Source organism: Molothrus aeneus, chromosome 1 (genome assembly GCF_037042795.1).
Source record: "Molothrus aeneus isolate 106 chromosome 1, BPBGC_Maene_1.0, whole genome shotgun sequence".
Lineage (NCBI taxonomy): Eukaryota > Metazoa > Chordata > Aves > Passeriformes > Icteridae > Molothrus > Molothrus aeneus.
This window is the reverse complement of record NC_089646.1, coordinates 61,586,984-61,606,773: the sequence shown is the minus strand read 5'-3', so window position 1 is coordinate 61,606,773 and position 19,790 is coordinate 61,586,984. Positions and strand designations below refer to the sequence as shown.

Genomic DNA, 19,790 nt, shown 5'->3' with positions numbered 1-19,790 from the left:
AGTCCAGGGGGAACGGTCTCTCTCAAGCAGGTTTGCTGTGAACGGAAAGGGAAGTTCCTGCATCCTTCAAATAACAGCACTCACTTCCCTTAGCTGAGGCCAATGCTTAAATTTATGCCCACTTGCTGCAGAGGCAGCATCTGAGACTGGTAACAAGTCTTTTTAAGGCTTGAAATCAAGGTGTAACTTAATAAATTTAGGAAGGAAAGAATGCATTTCTTACCCTCTCTCATAAATCTCTCCTCTAAGCCAAGAGACAAGATTACTTCTAAAATCTAAAATTCTGTACTTCAAAGGTGTAAAAAAATAATATCCAGTGAGAGTAAAAAAAAAAGTCAGTTGTGTTCTCTTGCTCTGAAATCTGACAGGACATAATTTTAGTATCATATTCTGAGTTGTATGTGCCCACCTGTAGACTGTCAATAATGAGTACTTAGGTGACTGAAGTGTCATTATTAAAATAATTATGTGTTTAGTCATTTAAAAGCAAAATTAATCCAACATCATTTCAAATTCTAAACTGGCAAATTTGCAGAAAGCCCTCAGAGTGACTTGAGAAGACATCTTGGGAGTGGAGCATTCCTTCCCTAACCTACCTGCAGGGAGAAAGGCCTGACCCTGGCAGGGTAAAGTAATGCAGGTTCTGAACTGATGAACTCTCAGGGCCAAAACAACTCTATGTACCTACAACCAAAGGGCAAAAGCCAAAATTTCATGGCACAGGAGAGCCAGATCAGTTCAGGCTTGCTGCTGCTGCTGCAAGGGTATATGGGCCTTGAGGACTGACTGCATGATATTAGGAGTCAGACCACGCTCTGCACTACAAAAGGTAAACACAAAAAAACCCACTCCCTTAGAGAACACATCAGATTAGGCAGCCCTGTAAGTTGTGTCCTGCATTGGGAAGTTGCCCACATTCAATTAGTAAAAGAATAGACAGACACAAAGAGGGTGATGAGCACTTCAGCACCTGGTGGTTTGTGCTGCACTTGGGACAGTCGCAGGCAGGCACAGAGCAGCACTTCTCTCCGACATGGCACCCCTTTCAGCTATGCACTCACCTGTGTTCCTCAAGAAAATTATATGATGAACCCTGCACTTCCTAAGACTAAAACTTCCTGCCGTGGATTACATTTTACTTCAGTGGATTACACAGGGTTGCAGTCAAAAATAGTAATATAATAAGGAAGTATAGAGAATCCTGATACCTAAAGACCTTTGATGACACCTGAGCCACAGTATCTCCTTGGCAAACAACCAAAACAGTCTCACTCTCTTTGCTTTGAGAGAAAAAAACATGAAAACATAACCCAGGTGTTAAAGCTGCTGAGATGCATACCTTGGTGAGCAAGAAGATATTGTGAGAAATGGGAGACTTCAACATCTTGTCCCAGCTTTCAGAGAAGAGGTGGACCTTCCTGGCAACCAGACTGGCTGGGAGTGGCAATGCTCCTGCACTTCTGCACTTGGCTTCCCTTCAGTGCAAGGCTGATGGGAACCTCTGATGCTCTGAGCATCTCTACAGAGTGTCCAGCTCTGTGGACTGGCCTGGGCAGAGAATAGCATTTGCCTAACAAACATCCTCCAGCATCAAAATGGAGCACTGCTCTTGCGCCTTTCTTCTTTGATTTGTTCGGCAGTAAAATGTTGGAATTCAGGACATCCCTCTGGCTGTCCTAGATTGCCAGGACCCCTGCCAGGAGGCTCAGAGACCCTGGCACAGAGCCCAAGATGCCTGTGGTTTTGATTGTGACCCATGGAGCAAGTTACCATCTTTATATGAAGATCTGCAAGCCATGACAGTTTAAGTAGAATGATAGTGAATTTATCACAGGGTGAAAAATAGAATTTTTGGGGTTTTAGAATGGGGCTTCAGGGGGCAAGATGGAGGAATCTGGGCATGTCCAGCCTTTCTCCTTCTTGTTCTTGGCTTCCACTTTCTGCTGTGATGTTGGCACTTTTAGATTGTTTTAGAGTAGAAGCTCATTGTCTAACATAGGTGATAGGTGTTGGAAAGTAATTGTAAATATTGTACACGTAGTGTTTAGTATAAAAAGATAACACCGCCCCGGGGGCAGGCAGAGTGCCTCTGACTGTCCTGCTGAGCTGACCTCGGCTGGACAGGAGAAAGAATTTTATAGATAAGATACAATAAACAACATTGAGATGAAGGACTGAAGAGCTCTGACTCCTTCAAGCACCGGGCTGGGAAAAGAGACTTTCTAATGCATCTCAGGGTCACTCTGACCAGCTAAAGTCCTGAGAGTAAAACACTGAAATCACATTGACAGACACAGGAGAAAAGGATGGGCCAGACATAAGGAAGGCATGTTATACTCCTTGCTGCTGGTAAGAGCAGGTCTCAGTCTTAGAGAAAAGTGAAAAGGAGAACAGTCAGGCCCCACAGTGTTGATGTGAGGCCGCATGCACCACTGTCCCCACCCCGCAGTGCAGACAGGGAGTGAACTCAGCATGATGTCCGTAACATCCCAGCAGTTGGATGTGCATACACATGTTAATATCTTCTGCTTTGGAATGGAAGTAACATATGTGACCAAGCATAAGCAGTCAACTATTCAAATAGTCAATCTGTGAAATTTAAGTACAGATTTGACAACTAAGTCAGATAATGCAGTAACTTTCCCTTCCAACAACCAGAGGTCCTTAAGCTGGAAGCTTAAAAATTGCTATTAGGATCCTATTTCCTTAACTGTAAATTCATGCATTTTTACAATCTCTTTTTCAATCTAGATAATTTTGTCTCCAACCCCAGTGACAGAGTAACTGATGTAGATATATCTGGGGAAATTTTAGCCTTAGCTGGAGAAGTCTTCCCATCTACAGTAATGTGATGAGCAATAAAGAGGATGAACACCAGAGCTTACAAAGAGAGGTCAGTGGTGAAAAAAGGTCAGTTTGTGCAAAATCTTTGCACGCACCCAAACATTATTTATTTCAAATTACAAAATGCTTTAAAATCTTCATCTTAGATGCTCAATCTATGAAAAACTGGGGTTTTTTTAAGACTCTATTAAAAACAGGCTTTTTAAAGATCTTATTTTCAGTATTTTATACAGCAGTGCAAATATAATGCTAGGATTAAGAATCAGAGCAATAAAAATGTATTTAAAGGTGAAAACATAATTCAGAATAAAAAGTGAGAGGGAATTTCAATCCACCTCAAAATAATGTGTGCAGAGAAGGGGGCCTTAAATTCATGTCCCTTAAATTCATACATTTAACTATTTCCAATTACTACATATATATATAGTGCTCTGTGCCAATGATAAGACACTGCTGGTTGTGCATTTTAAAACCATCCTCAGGATCAAAATCCAAAATTCTTTTCTCTTTGTTTCTTTTTTTTTTAACTCATTTACATGTGCAATTTCATTACTTTTAAGAACACCTGACTTTCTCACATGGAAAGGTGTTAATTGTTGTGCTCTTTACGATTAAACCTCCTTTAGTTGGGAAGCAGATTTGAAGATGAATTTAAGAAAAACATATATAGGTATCAAGGAAATATTTTGTCACTCTTTATCTAACACAAAATGGTCTTGATGTAAGTGAAGGCAGAAACCCCAAAATAACACAACCAAGACTGTCACACATTACAAAAACTGGAAATGACTCATTAGTAAGGACCATATACAATCATTTTAAACAGCATCTTTATTTTTGTACCAGGATATGGAAAGCTTTCTAGGTTATACAGTTTACTTGATTGGTTCGCTGCTGTATATATGTCTACACATCCTGCTGTCTACAGTGTGAGCCATGGAGCTAAGAAGAGAATTTAAAACTTACCTTTTTTTTATGACCAATATTTAACACTCAGCTTATAAGGATTGTGTTAGATTACTTGGAATGGCTGGTAGTGAATTCATCACATGACTTGATGGAACTAAACAGGCGAAAATGAGTCTTCATCAATGATAGATCAGTCTGAAAAAAAGGAAAAATTAGGCTTGAAAAAACCCTCTGTTTTACTGTAAATTAGAAGCCCAGAGAGCACACTACTTTGGAGTTTCTAAATCCCTAGAAAAGGAACTGGATAAAATGAAAACAAAAGGGGTTCTCTGAAAGACATTGTCATTTTCTTCCTGAGTAGTACTAACTAAATAACAAAAAAAAAAAAAAAACCATGCACACAAAAATTAAATGTAAATTCAAGATCTAGGACAGTTTACAAATAAGTTCTGTGGTCCCAAAGCAAGATAAAAGGAAATAAATACACTTCATGATTGGTAACCTATTAACTGACACCAACTGTTGCAGCTGCGAATAAAGCAAATTCATGATAAGATTAGATATGTTGTTTGCACCTGGCCATCTGTAAATTGCTGCTTACCATAAGAATCACATGCTTTCTACGAGTCATTGTGATAAATGCAGAGTAACTGTTGTTGGTGGGGTGTTTTTTTCCTTTGGTAAATAATAAGGAAAAATTGGTTTGCAGTGGATTTGTTTTCCTATAGTTTGTGCAAAGTTGGCCCTGGTGTTTTCCTGCTTTTAAAGAGAGAAGGAGCAAATCAAATAAATGAGACTGTACCTCACCAGTGTGGATGGAACAAGTAATCTAAATGTGTTTGTTTCTGATGGAGAGAGGAAATAGTGCTCTGTAGTGAAATTGCCTTCAGGACTGCAGAGGCCTTGCAAGGCATCCTACGGTTTTAAACAAAACTACAGGTTAACCTACCAATAGCTTGAGAGAGTCACTACCAGCTCCTGAGTAACATATGATGGTGCTACTGATTATGATGGTTATCCTTTATTTTCTGGCTAGAAAAAACACACAAGAAGAGGAAGTTCATTGCACGTGTGGTGTTTGGATGCTGCCTTGCCTACTCGTGAATGGGTGTCAGAATGCTGAGCAGAAGAGGGTGGCTGTGAGGAGCAGCATGGGGCTATTGCAGAGACCAAGGCATGCAAAACTTCTGCCACCCCCCAAAAAGCAGCAGTCATCCCCTCCAGAGCTGCTGTCCCCCTCCACACATCAGTGCTGGGGTGGGCATCTCCTCAGGGTGGGCAGCAGACCAGAGTGGGCCCAGGGAGCACAGGCAGGGTTGGGAGGCACCCAGGCAGCCCCTGCTCCTCTCCAGGAGGGCAGTGCCATCGGCTCAGGGGGGCCTGGCCACCCTTCCTGGGGGCAGGACAGGGGTGTTATGGGGGGGATTGACAGCTGGCCTGCAAGCAAAGCTGAGTTAATAGAAGAAATAACAATTGATGATTTTCGAGTGTATCCATAGCAAGGAAGAGGACAAGGCCATCAGCATGGAAACAGATTAGAAAGGATACATGAAAATTTTTTGTAAGCTAGGTTACATGCATAAGTAGATGTGTATATGTGCCTTATTAAATTTCTGCAAACTTTTGCCAATTATATTGACGTTAATTGCTTTGCACCAATGAATATAATAAGTTATTGTGATGTAGTTAATGACTTAAGATCACGCTTTGTTAAGAGTATATAAGCTGGAGAACACACAGAATAAAAAAGCTTTTTCTTCTTGGATCCTGATCATGTGTGTGTATGTCACATCCGGCCTAACAGTGACAGGGTGTACCACAGACCAAACCAGCAGGATGATTTTCTGCTTTGTCATGGGAAGATGCTGCCAGAGCAGTGTCTTGAAGGACTACCAGCCCTGACTGGACTTGCCACGTGTGCAACCAGACCTAGCAGTCACAAGTCAATTTGAAGAATCCAAAGCCAGAATGATAAATAAGGAATGATTCATGATTAATGAGTGCCCTGAATACAGAACCTTTTCTTACTCCAGCTGAATAATTTTTTTTACTCCATCTAGATACTGTCCTCTACTCTATTAACTAAACCTTAAAAAACTACTCAACCATACTCCTGAAAATGTACTGGTGCTATAATTTGTCTTTGTTTCAAATGACAGTATCAGCTATACAAGTCTCTCATTTAAGTAATGGCATATCACAGCAGCCAGCATGAATATTACAGCCTTCATTAAACAGATTCCACTGCTTCTGTCACTGCTTAATATAGTGCTGTTGCCCTGTGTTCCAAAAGAAGAGCAATTGCAGGAGGGAAAAAAAAGTAAATACAATCAAATGTCTGAGTTGAAATCTTACCATGGCTGTGAGATAGTTGAGTGTCAGATATCCTTTCACAGCTGGATTTGCTTAGAACTCTGTGAACAATTCAAAGAGCAGTCAGATACCACTTCTGCTCCCCTAGTTTGCAGTAATTTGGCATTACATGTTGAGCTTTTCTGAGAAGCAGCTTCAAGCTGCTGATGTACAGCAGCATGCATTTTCAAACCTCCCTTACTGAATATAGATATGAAGCATATAAGATTACAAAATACATCAGCATATATCTCTGTAAGAACAGCAGAACTTCTTCCATTTATAGCAGTAAAGATGGCAATATATTTCTAGGATAAAAAAAAGGAAAAAGAAAAATAGATTACTTGAGAAAGTTTTAATCATGTATGATTTTTATCTTCATCAGTAGATGGCCAATTTTTCTTCTTACTTGCTGTATGTGATTCTGAAGATGAAATCAATAAACCACCCATAGGTAAATTATTGCAAAGCTGGATGGAATGAGAGCTGTGCTCTGGGTCATTGGTGTTTAAATTTCCTTTATGGGATTAGTAACAAATTAGTGCAGAAGTTGTACTAGAGGCTGAGAACAGTGAAACAAAGTTCAAGACATGAGAAGCTGTAGGCTGGTGAAGTTACGCAAAGGAGCCAGAAGCCTGCTGGTGCTTACTTGGTAAAGCCTTCCCCCCAGGATGGAATGGGGAGAAGATTTGTGCACAGGGGACCAGCAGGACAAGAGCCAGGCAGCACCACAGCCATTCCCAGCTGCTCTGTAAGTACCTCAGAGAACTGGAGCCACCCTGGAATCACTGCTGATGGGATGCATTAAACAAGGGTGAGAACCTAAAAAGCTAGTATTGTTTCTGGTGCCTGAGATGGCTCATATACTGTTAGCTCAGGTATTTTTACACCACACCACAGGTATTTTTACCTATCCTAAAAAGCAAGTGTCTCCAGTGTGTATTTCTATAGGAACTTGATACCTTCTGTCTTTTTTGGGTCTGTAGTCTAAATATTGGGATTTTTTCCCTAGTGGTCTCACTATTTTTTTCTGCCAGCGATTTTTTTCTCCCCCTTGACAAGGTCATACACAGAAGTCTTGAGCACAGTGGCTGTGCATATACACATGCTTGTTTCAGCAACACACCGCGGTTGGTGCCTCAGAGCTGCTCCTTGACAGTGGCACACCTCTGAAATAAGCCTTACTTAACACAGTAAGCCTTACTTAACACATCAACTACAGGACACATGAGATGCAGTATCCTAGTATCCTGGTTACTTTCACACCCTGTGAAACATCTGCACTGTTTCCACATAACACCAGGGCCACCCCAGCAGAGGCTTTCTCAGTTTCTTTACCTCACGGGGGTGAGAGCCTGAGGAAAACCGCAAGATCTGCACTGAAACAAAGTAAGGGCCTCAAATCCCTGCCCTGGCCCTGGGGCACACATGGGCAGCTCCTGGTATGGTCCTGGAATGGTCCATGTGTGGGGATGCTGCAGCATCACCCACCAGCACCGTCACCTTCCCCCTCAGAGCCTCCACAAAGACCAGGAGAAGTGCATGAAAGAGTAGACCTAGACTCCTGGTGAAGGCAGGTTCAATGAAGTCTGAGAAATATTGGTGTAAATGTTGACTTTCTGTATTGTCTGGGAGATGCTTGGGTTGTAAGGCCATTATAACACATATTACTTTGTAATTTACCAATAATTCTGAGCAGACTACGGATTTGTGGAAGTCAACCCCATCCTGAACTGCCCATCAGCCAGACATTAAAATAAGGATTAAAAAAAAAAGAAAAATTAAAGGAGAGTAAGAAGAGACTATTTGGATGTGCACAGTCTTCTTGAATACAGTGATATTTTCTAGCTTATCAACAAAATTTACACCTCCAATTTCAAAGGCAGTCCCAAAAAAACAAACAAAAGTTTAGCAGGTTATCTTTCTGTGGAAGAGCTTTAATTAGCAGAAATGCAATATTTGTAATGTTTTTCAACTGCTACATTTATAATCCACAAAAATACTATACACTGGCATACTCTTATGTAATTTAAATAACACAATAATTTTATAAAGCAAAATTCAACAGTTCAGGGATTTTTAAAATTAATTTCTGATACTTAGGTAAGACAACAGACTTTGTGTTATTGGTGGAAAGACAGGAGCTTGTGATTTAAATTTAGGAAAATACATAGAAAATGCCTGATTCTTGTAGTGTATAATACTCCAGTTTCCCAAGGTTCCATACAGACAATTTATTTCTCATAGCAACTAATTCAAGCTTGAATACAAACTCTATAGAGCAACACAAATTCATTGTCCCTCAGTTGAGCATACCTGCACATTGAGATAACTCCTGTATAAACCTCTTGAGTGTGACAGCTAGATCAGGATTACATAGGGTAGTGTAGAATTTCACCACCTTCTTCTGACACCCTGTTCAAAAAGGTACAATTCTTAGAGAAAAAAAAAAAGATTTTGAAAAAATTATTATTTCTAACTAAATATTTATGTTTAACATCAAACTAATAAACTTCTGCACAAACAGCCTAAGTGAGATACGTCTCAGAGATTATAGAAGAGACCCTGGCAAGTACAGAGTGGTATCATTTGAGAAATCTATTCAGAAAAGATTAAAAACCAAAATCTACTTACTAGTTGTCAGACCAGCACCATCATTAAGAACAATTATATGGAAGGAACCAGGATGAAAGCCAGACTTCCTTTTGTCCAGTGCACAAAAGGGAAAAGAGAAAATTACTTTTTTCCTCTCATTCATTTTAGATTTAAATGTATTTTGCCTCTTCCTAAGAAACTGATCTAGCTTTTTTGATCTGTGCATCAGGAACATCACATCAGAAAATTTAAATAAAAACTGTTTGACAGGAATTAATCCATTAATGTCTGAAGACTATGGGGCTGAATGGAAGGTGATAGATTTTTTTGAGTACAAGGGCAATTTTATGATAACAAGTACTAAACACTCTCTAAGGCTGGAAATGATGGACCACTCTTTGTCTACCTCTGCCAGAATACCTTGTACATGGATAACCACAACTGCCTGAAGGTTGCCAGAGGAATTTTCTTTACTTAGAGTTGAACCCTGTCAATAATCACTTGTTAATAACCCAGAGCTTGCAAAAGAAAGAAAGAAAGGACCATTTTCACAACTAAACAGTATGCAAGATATTTTTCTTTCCCCCCCCCCTTTAGTTTAATTATCTTAAATATATCACTCAAGAAATAACCTTGCAAAAACCGAGTCAGATCTACATTTTACAAAACATCTTTTTCCTGTGTGCACAGGGAATACCTTATGCTTCCTTTCCAGGAGGAGTGAGCAAAAGCAACATTTTTCTTAGTACAAGAAGACATTCATACACCAAATTTAATACCATGCAACATCCCACTTGAAGATCCTTAAAAACAACCCACATTTAATTCAATGCACAGTGGTTTTGTAGCTCCCTCTTATCAGTGATGCTAAAATCTGGGTGACATCACAATGTTGTGGAAGTGGGCACAGATATTACTTCATTCTTGGTACAGTGTGGGCTTCTGCTGAACTGCCTGCTTGCAGCTGTTTGCTCTTTCATAGAGATGGCAGGAAAAGATGAGCTGAACGTTACACAGGCGGTGGTGATAAGGTTGTAGAAGGCAGGGGAAGGTGAGGGCAAGCAGGAAGGAGAACACAGATGGCTGGGAGGGAACTTAAGGGGCAGAGGAAAGGAACACGTTCAAAAAGTGCAGTGGTCCAAAGAAGTGGGGCCCTGCCTGCCTGACCCTCCTGCAGGGAGGAAGGATGGGCTCTGTCAGAGCGCTGGCTGCAGGCACCGCCGGCTCCCCTCCGCTGGCTCTCCTCTCGGGCTCCCCTTCCCGGGGTGGCCTTCACGCAGCTGCAGCTCATGCATATGCAATCTGCTGCTACATATGCAGCAGACCGGTAATTCCTCTTCAACCTTGTGGCTTTTCGCTTTGCAGAAAAGGCTTGCCAAAACGTTTTTTTAAAATGAACTAAAAGCTCTTCTTATATGAAGCTGTTAAAAACCAAATAAAGTCTACTAAATCTTACAGGATTGAAAAAGAGGTGCAATTCTCCTTTTAAGTAAATGCAAACAATGTGTTTTCCAAGTTTCCTTATTATTAATATTTTTAGCAGAGCTTTTTGAACTGGTGCTACTCTTAGGGAACAAGTTTAAACTTAAAAAGTCACCAACGTGGATAAAGGATAGAAAGCATTATCATATTTTCTTACTAAAATCACTGGAGAGGTGTTCTACCTTCCCAAACCAAACATTTACATATAAGTGATAAATATCTGAATTAATATAAATATGTATATGCAAATGGATTCCTACCTACTTATTTTATTAAATGAGCTAGAAATGTGTTGGCATTTCATAACAGGAGCACTGGGTGTCTATGTGCAGGCTTGTACTCAAGTAAAATGCAAGTGAATATACAGTCTGGAAGGAAACAATGCCATACAACTTTAGGCAACAGATTTTCACTCCTAAGTAAATAAAATCCTCCATAAAACACTTCCCAGTAATAAAAATTCTTCTCCACAAAGCTATCGGAGAGAGTTCAAAGCGTTTATGAATCACCTTAAATAAAAGTACACTATGAATTGGAGTGATGCAATTGTACAATGGAGTTTTCTTCTTGCAAACAGGACGAAGAAGGAGGGCCCTCTTTCATGTCTCAGTTTACACCTCTGATCCTTAAGCATGCTCTTTGATCTTTGATGAATGTCTGTTATCATCATGTTATTTCAAAAACCATACTTTTTTATTTTTTCCCCCCTTAATGGCAAGTATTATGTCTACTTTATTTTCTTTGGATCAAAATAGGCAATAGAAAGGTGGTGGGGAATGTGTTCCTCAGCACCATACCTCTGCTCTGGCCTTGACATTTGCAGTTCAAGAAGGTTGAAAATAACCCCAATACACCTATTTCAAATGCGGCACAAAATGTCAGGAAAAATATGTGTTACAGAGGCAAATTTTGCTCGCAGAGAGGAAAACACTCTGAAATAATAGAGGGCTTTCTTCGAGATAAATAAGATGCCACCTTTCCCCACCCTGTCACGGGGGCACGGAAAGCAAAGTGTTCGTGAATCACCTTTCATTCATTCACTTATTTCCCGCAGCGTGTCCCCTGGGATGGCTGGCCGACCCTCGGATGTCACTGCTCTGCCCCTCCCGTGCAGGTGAACTCGGCCCACGCGGGTTCAGTCCCGCGGGGCCGCCCCCACCGGGCCCTGCCCTGCCCCGCCCCGCCGCGGGACCTCGCGGGGCGCGGAGAGCGGGCCGCGCCCTGCGGGCACACCGCGCCGCTCCGCGCATCCCTGCGGGCCGGGGGCACTGCTCGGGACACAGCGCGGAACTGACGTGCGCGACAATGAACCCGAGCGGCCGGGCTGCGGAGCGGGGAGGTGCAGGGGTAAGGGGCGGCCGCAGCAGCTGCGGGGGCTCCTGGCTGCGCTGCGCCAGGGCAGGGAAGCGCTCCGCGCCGGCCAGGGCACGCAGGAACACGCTCACGGGAGGGAAGTTCTGCTCCCGAGAGCTCAGACGGAGCAGGCTGCAAAGCATTTCCCACAGCCTACGGAGCTGGGGGTGTGGAAAAGACCAACGGCAAGGGCTGCAGTTAAAGGAACCTGTGCGCTGGAAATCCTGTTTAAAACAGAAGAGCGGGGAGGGGGAAAGAGCGGTGCTAAATCTGCGTGTCCTTAAGGCGTTTTAGCCGGTGGGGACTGCGTGCTGATTCACACAGAGCACCTGCAATCAATCACGGGATTCATAGAACGGTTTGGGTGGAAGGGGACCTTAAAGATGACCTAGTTCCAACCCCCCTGCCTTGGACAGGGGTACCACCCACTAGATCATGTTGCTTAGGGCCCCATCCAACCCCGTCTTGAACAATTCCAGGGATAGGATGATGGAATCAAAGCTTGCGTTGCCCAGTCCTGCATTAGATTTGTCCAGAGTATTGTTCCTGAGCAATCTCTCTTGCTCCATGTGCAAGGCGAACTGCAGGTCCCGGTGTGTGAGAGGGATGTTTTCAGTGCCCCTGCCTTAAACCCCGCACTGGGGTTTGGCATCACTCGCACGCTGTTCCGGCGGCGCACAGCTGACTGCGTGGGCACTGCCGCTCTTTGATGCAAACCCACCGAATTTCAGTCAGAAACTTGCAGCGTTATGCTGCTCCGTAAAACTACAGGGGGGGAAAAAATTAAAAAAATAATAATCGCGGGTTCGCTAGCTCCGCGTTTTCCCACGTCTGGCAGAAGAGGCTCAGCGCTGCCACCTTGCGTCCCGCGCCGCACCCCAGGCCTCATCGAGCCTGCAGGAAACAGAATGGAGTTTTAAGGCTTTTAAAGTTGTAAAACGCGGAGAAGCCTTGCCAATACTCTTAAATACTTCATTTTTAGACGGAAGTTGAATGCTCGCGCTTTATGCCTAGGCTTAAAAATTTTGGGGAGCTGGAAAGTACTTTCAGTCCACCACTGGAGGATTAGGGGTGGAAGCAATTAACTTTGAGGAAACAGCTAAGAAATTGTTGTAAAATACTTTTTATAGAGTTTCACATAATGTTCTTACACTTTACTTGTTTTATTAAGTAACCCTAAATTTCACTTTTGTGGAGTTTTTTTTCAGGAAACAATAGTCTTCTGTCCATCCCCACCTTGTGAACCAATATTAAATTGATGTGGCTGCTTTGATCAGGAAAGACACTTAACTCCTCACCTGGAGATGAATTTTATTCATGGTGGTCAAGACCTTGCAGAACTTAACACAAACAAGTGAAAAGCTTCTTAAGCCTTTTCTTTCTATGTTTGCCTATCAGTTTGGGGTTTGTTTGTTTTGCTTTAATTTGTGTCTGGAAACATGGGAATATTTTACTTGCTTTGTAGTTTAAACAAATTGATATTTATATGTAAAATACAACAGTTGGGGGTTGAAATCCTGCTGGATACTGTGCTGACAGGTGGAGCAGCCAGAAGCTACTGACTGCTCCCAGTCCCAGTTTTTCACGCTGCTACACATGAATACCAAGAGTGTAAGCAAAAGCCAGTGCTTATTCCTGACACCAAACCCACAGTGAACCTCCATTTCTGTAGATGTTGGTGGTGGTATAGGGTAGAGGAGATTTGATCTTAGCTTTGGGGCTGCAGGGAAAAAAACCAGTGTGATTTACTACTTACAAAGAGTAAAGGTGAGAAACTCCACTGATGTCACTGGATGTCGTCAACCTAGAGGAAAGCAGTATTTTATCCAGAGGCTGTATGAGGAACCAATGTATTATTTTTGCATGCAAAGCTATAATTTAATTTGTATCTTTGTAAAGAGTCTCAGTAATGTAGGTGGCCTACCCAGGGAGGTACTGAGAATTCAGGATTTTTCTCAGCATTTCACAGCCGTGTTCTTTGAGTACAGTGTGAGATCTTAAAATCCAAAGCCTGTTCTCAATCAGCTAGAAACTCTACTAAAGGATCCTACCATAAATTTTCTTGCAAACATATGCAATTTATTTTTAGATCTCTATCTTAGATATTTTAGCTTAATCCAACCATTATTTTGCTTCTGATTTAAAAGGTGTTTTTAAATGGTGTTATGTAGAACAAAAATTTTCACAGCTGTTTTGCCTAATAGCTTTTCTGGTCTCTGGCCTGATGAGTGATGTGAGGAATCATTGGGAAGCAACACAGACACTGTTTTTATGGTCTAACTACCCCGTTTACCTGAATATTGTAGGGGGGGTTGATGCCACGAGGCCTGCAGGAGCGCTGCACAGCGCCTGACCTCGCTGCCCTGCTTTTCTTCATTACTGATCAGGGCAGGACAGAGGGAGGGGCACATGACACCAAACAGCAATACCCGAAAGCACCTTACAGCCAGGGAAGAACCGCGGAGAGCAGGGGGCCCTGCTCGGCGGGGCGGACTGGCAGAGGGACGGCAGCACCATCCCCCAGGGCCGGTACCTGCCTGCCGGCTGCGCACCGCTCCTTCCTCCCGCGGCCCCTCCCGCTCTCTGGGGACCCGGAGGGGCCGGGCCGAGACCCCCAGTCGCAGCCTCTCCCCGGGATCGGGCGCCTCGGTGGGACCGCGGCATGCAGCGAAACGCAGGAGAGGGGTCGGAGGGTAAAAACGCGATAAGGGCAACACCTCTTCCTCGCTGCGCGCCGGGGAATTCGGGACGGGCGGCAGCGGTTACTCAGCGCCGTGCCCGGTGCCCGCCGCCGGTCCCGTCCCACCCCTGCGAGCTCCGCTCCAGCTCCGTGGCCGAGGGGGCGTGACGGCCGCGCCTGGCGGGCTCTTCTCCAGGGCTGGCGACCCCGCCGTGACACTCCGCGTGTGGGCGTGGGGACGGGCGCGGGGCGCCCTGCGGCATTCCCCGGGCAGCGCTGCCCGCTGGGCGTGCGGCGGCTGCGGGGCGGCAGGAGCAGCCTCCCGGCCCTTTGTGCGGGCAGGTGTCCCCGCTCGCCGCCCCGCAGCCGCGGCGCGCGGGGGCGGGACGCCTTCATTCCCGGCTCTCCGTTTCTTTCTCTCTTCTTTTTTTTTTTTTTTTAACTATTTGTATTATGATGATTTTTGCTGATTTCCTGATTTTTTTTTTTCCCCCCAGCAGGGAGGAGGGGAGGGAGGAGCGCGGCCGGGGGGCCGCGGGCACGTGCGCGGCGAGGCGCGGGGCGGCGCGCGGAGCTGCCCTCCTGCCCCTTTTAAAAAGTTCGCCCCGCCGCCGGGAATGAGGTCAGCGCGGGCGCTTCCCATTGCACGCGGCCATTATTACCGCTCCGCGCCGGCCGCCAATCCCGGGGCGGCGGGCGGGGCTTGGCACGCGGAGGGCGTTGGATACAGCGCGCGATTGGCCGCGGGGCGGGCTGCGAAAGGATAAAGCGGCGCGGGGCGGGCGCGGGGTCCGCTCTCAGCTGCGGCCGGCGGAGCGCGGCGTGCGGGGGGCGCGGGGCAGCGCCCGGCGGGCGAGCGAGCGCGGGGGGCGGCGGCGGCGGCTCCGCGGGGCTCCGCGCGCGCGGAGCAGCAGCAGCGGCGGCACCGCCGTCGGCAGAGGACGGAGGAGGAGAACGGAGCTGGGCGCCCGGCTCGCTGTTCTTCCTGCCGGGGACGTACACACTCGTTCATGCACGAGCGCTTTTTTATTTTTCTTTTTTTACGGCGATTTTTTCAATTATTATTATTTTTGCCTTCTTATTTCTTTTTTCTTTTTTTTTTTTTCCATTTTTTTGCCTTATCCCGAGGGGTTTCCTTGTCGCTCGGTACCTCGCAACTGCCAAATCCAACCTGCACAAACTCCTGGCCACCGACCCCGCCGCCACCACGGGTCCTGGAGCCGGGATTTTCGGGGCTTCGGGGGCGCGCCGCCTCCCCCCTCCCCCGCGGCGGTGCACGCTGGCCGTGCCCAGCGCTGAGAGACTTTCGGCGGCAGGAGTGCCGCTCTCCTGAAACGCCGCGGGCAGGCGGAACGCGCTTGTGAACTGGACCAGCTGCTTCGGGGAGGGGGGAAACCCGATGTGGTGAGGAAAAAAAGCAGACCGACATCCCCCCTCCAAAAAAAAAAACAACCCAAAAAAGCCTAACACTCCAAGAAAAAAAAAAAGCAAACTTGGACGGGCGGCTCGGGGCGCTGCTTTTGCAGGAACTCTTGTCTGACCGCGGGCGGCCCCGCCGCTCCTGCTGCTGCTGCTGCCGCCGCCGCTGCCTCGAGGGGGAGAGGACCGCACCGCTGGGGACGAGGCGCCGGTGTGGAAGTACAAGTGGTGCGGGGAGCGGGGGCGCGGCCGCGGGGGGCTGCGCCGTCCCGGTGCCGCTGTGAGAAGTTGCGCGCCCTGCCCCGCGCCGGAGCGGCGCTGAGCTCCGGAGCGGCGCTGAGCCCCGGCGAGCCCCCCGCCGCCGCCGCCGCGATGGTGCAGCAGACCAACACGGCGGAGAACACGGAGGCGCTGCTGGCCGCCGAGACCTCCGACTCCGGGGCCGGCATCGAGCTGGGCATCGCCTCCTCCCCCACGCCGGGTTCCACCGCCTCCACGGGGGGCAAGGCGGATGACCCGAGCTGGTGCAAGACACCCAGCGGGCACATAAAGCGGCCCATGAACGCCTTCATGGTATGGTCACAGATCGAACGGCGAAAGATTATGGAGCAGTCCCCCGACATGCACAACGCCGAGATCTCCAAGCGCCTGGGCAAGCGCTGGAAGCTGCTCAAGGACAGCGACAAGATCCCCTTCATCCGGGAGGCGGAGCGGCTGCGCCTCAAGCACATGGCGGACTATCCTGACTACAAGTACCGGCCCAGGAAGAAGGTGAAGTCGGGCAACAGCTCCGCCAAGCCCGGCGACAAGGCGGACAAGGGCGGCGGGGGCGGCGCCGGCGGGGGCAGCGCGGGCGGTGGCTCCGGCGGCCCCGCGGCCCCCGCCAAGCCCGCCCCGAAGAAGGGCGGCGGCGGCGGCTCCAAGCCCTCCCCCGCGGGCGGCGGCGGCGCGGGCGGCAAGCCCCACGGCAAGGCGGCGGGGGGCAAGGCCGCCCCGTTCCCCGGGGAGCCCTCGGCCGCGCTGCTGCCGCCCGAGCACCAGGCGCTCTACAAGCCCCGGGGGGCGGCGGGCGCACCCTCGGGACCCGGCAAGCCACTCGCCGAGAAGAAGCTGAAGCGGGTCTACATCTTCGGGAGCGGGCAGGCGGCGGCTGCTTCCGCCTCCCCCGGCGGCGCCGTGCCCGGCAGCCCCACGCTGAGCAGCTCGGCGGAGGCCGGCGACCCCTTGAGTCTCTACGAGGAGGGGGGCGGCGGCGCGGGCCGGCCCGACGGGGACTGCGGCGGCGTCGCCTGCCCCTCGCCCTCCGGCTCCGGCTCGCCCTCGGATCACCGCAGCTACACCAGCTTGCGCGCCTCCTCCCCGGCCCCCTCGACGGCGCATTCCTCCTCCGCGTCCTCCCACTCCTCCTCCTCTTCCTCCTCCGGCTCCTCTTCGTCGGACGACGAGTTTGAGGACGACCTCTTGGACCTGAACCCCAGCCCCGGCTTTGAGAGCATGTCCCTGGGCAGCTTCAGTTCCTCGGTGCTCGACCGGGACCTGGATTTTAACTTCGAGCCTGGCTCGGGCTCGCACTTTGAGTTCCCGGACTATTGCACGCCGGAGGTAAGTGAGATGATCTCGGGGGACTGGCTGGAGTCCAGCATTTCCAACCTGGTCTTCACTTACTGAGGCGAGAGCCGGGCCCTGCTGGAGGAGGCACCGGCGCGCGTGGCTGTCGGCAGTACTCGCCCACCCCGCCGGGCGCTTTTGTGTCTTTTTCTGTTTTGTTTGGTGTTTGTGTTTTGGGATATTTTTTGGGGGGGGGGGGAAGGAAGTGTTTTGTTTGTTTCTGGGAAGGGGCTGTTGAAAGACTGCTTCTTGAGCTTGGGGAAGGAGCGGGATCGCCCTCTCCTTGCGGAAAGGCCAGCAGTCGCCTTCCTCCGGCTGCAGACGGACCCGCACACACCCCCTCCGAGAGAGGAGCCTGACGGTGCTTTTTGAGAGACTGGCGGGAGCGAGACGCTGTCCTTTTCCCTTTTTTTATTTCCTGAAAAGAGAAACAGAGAAAGGGGGAGGGAGGGGAAACCACACACACCTCTGGGTTCTTTGTTATTGCCCATTTTATACGAATAAAGAGGAGGGGGAGCGATGCGTTGTGCTGAGCGCACACTGGATGTCTTGAGCATTCGCCCTTTCCAATGAAAGAGCGATCAGAACTGCTTGGGGAAAAAAAAAAAGAACAGAAAATCCACCCAAATCCTTTGCAAGGTTCACATTTGTGGGGAGAAATCCTGTCCCGGTTTCTTCTGCGGTGAGAAGAGGCAACAATGCTGGGAGAAGGAGGAGGAGGTGGATGGAGCTGGACTGAGATCCTAGTTAAGTGGAGAAGAGCCAGACTTACACTTGAGAGCTGTCTTGGAAATACGGTGGGGGTAAATAATAATAAACTGAAATGGATTTGCACGTACAGATAAGGTGGCAGCAGCGCTTTTCTCAGTCACCTCATGTAATATGTAGAGAGAAAAATAAGGCTGAAACTTCAAGAACACTGAAAACTTCTTTTGAAACAGAGACCGAGTGGGAACAGTTTCTGTCATGATGTGGTACAGGGGAAACTGAGGGCGATGGCTTTTGCAAAAAAAAAGAAAAAAAAACAAATCCGAAAATACAAAAAAAAAGTAGTTTTTTTCTTCTTACTCAGAATCGTGATGGTGTTGGATTATTTCACTGGTGGGGTTTAATATAGCATGTTATACTGTCTATCTTTTCAAGATTTCTGTAAGACTGTTGAACAGTTAAAAAAAAACAAAACTAGTGTTAGGATAATATAAAAGCAGATAGATGGCGCTATGTTTGATTCCTACAAAAATATCACCAGCTTTTTTTCATTCTTAACTCTTTAAAGGATTCAAACGCAACTCAAATCTGTGCTGGACTTTAAAAAAATGAAAATTCAGGACCAAATTTTTTCTCAGAGTATGTATGTGTTTGTTCCTTATAGCTGTAAATGAAAAGACTGTTTTTTCTCACCGATGCTCCATCCTCGTATTGTTTTTTTTTTTTTTCCTTGTAAATGTAATCGGATGCCATTTTATAAGTGGACGTATTTATACTGGCCAAACATTTTTGACTTTGTATTTCTTTGTCCTTTTTTGGTAGTTCTCGTTGTTACCCGCACCATTTTTATGTCTCCTTCACTGAAGGGCTAGAGTTTTAACTTTTAATTTTTTATATTTAAATGTAGACTTTTGACACTTTTAAAAACAAAAAGAGAAGAGAGATGAAAACGTTTGATTATTTTCTCAGTGTATTTTTGTAAAAAATATATAAAGGGGGTGTAAATCGGTGTAAATCGCTGTTTGGATTTCCTGATTTTAACAACAGGGCCGCTGGTTAGTATCTCACACGCGTGTGCGCGCTCACGCTCACTCACACTCTCACACACCCACGAATCAGCCCCTATTTTGTCCATGTTTACACTCCAATCTGCAGGCATCTTAAAGTGACAGCATCCCTCACCGCCCCCGCCGCTGCCCGCTCCGCAGCCCCCCGCCTCCGCGCGGAGGGGGCGGCCGGGGCCCGGGGGAAGGGATTGACACTGGATGCTACCGTTTTGGGGAGCCACCTGGCCCCGGATGAATGAAGCAACTGGTGCATTTACACAGAAGGGATCCTGTACCTTTAACTTGTAAACCACATCTTTTGCACTTTTTTTCTAAGCAAAAACGTGCCGTTTAAACCACTGGATCTATCGAAATGCCGGTTTGAGTTCGCGACACTATGTACTGCGTTTTTCATTCTTGTATTTGACTATTTAATCCTTTCTATTTGTCGCTAAATATAATTGTTTTAGTCTCTTATGGCATGATGATAGCATATGTATTCAGGTTTATAGCTGTTGTGTTTAAGATGAAGAAAGTGAAAACATCTTTGTACATTTAAGTCTGTATTATAATAAGCAAAAAAGAAGATTGTGTGTTTATGTATGTTAATATAACATGACAGGCACTAGGACGTCTGCCTAATGAGGTGGTTCCGTTAAGGGTTTAACTTTTTTGTTCTTTTTTTTTTTTGTTCTTTTTTTGGTCATCCATCCTGTGCAATATGCTGTGTAGATTTTTTTTTTTTTTTTGGTCTACGGTCACCCACAAATCAACGTGGGGAAAGGAAAAAAAAG

At 46.8% G+C, this 19,790-nt stretch overlaps 1 protein-coding gene across 1 annotated transcript; it reads left to right on the top strand.

The window, feature by feature from the left end:
* The first annotated feature begins 15,346 nt into the window (after positions 1 to 15,346).
* Positions 15,347 to 19,548, top strand: SOX4 (SRY-box transcription factor 4). Its single transcript, XM_066558007.1, has one exon. The coding sequence runs from the start codon at positions 16,007 to 16,009 to the stop codon at positions 17,300 to 17,302; it is 1,296 nt and encodes a 431-aa protein (XP_066414104.1). The 5' UTR covers positions 15,347 to 16,006; the 3' UTR covers positions 17,303 to 19,548.
* Positions 19,549 to 19,790: the final 242 nt, after the last annotated feature.

Bases quoted from the DNA above. Each gene is read 5' to 3' on its own strand.
- SOX4 (XM_066558007.1), top strand. From the start codon at position 16,007: ATGGTGCAGCAGACCAACACGGCGGAGAACACGGAGGCGCTGCTGGCC.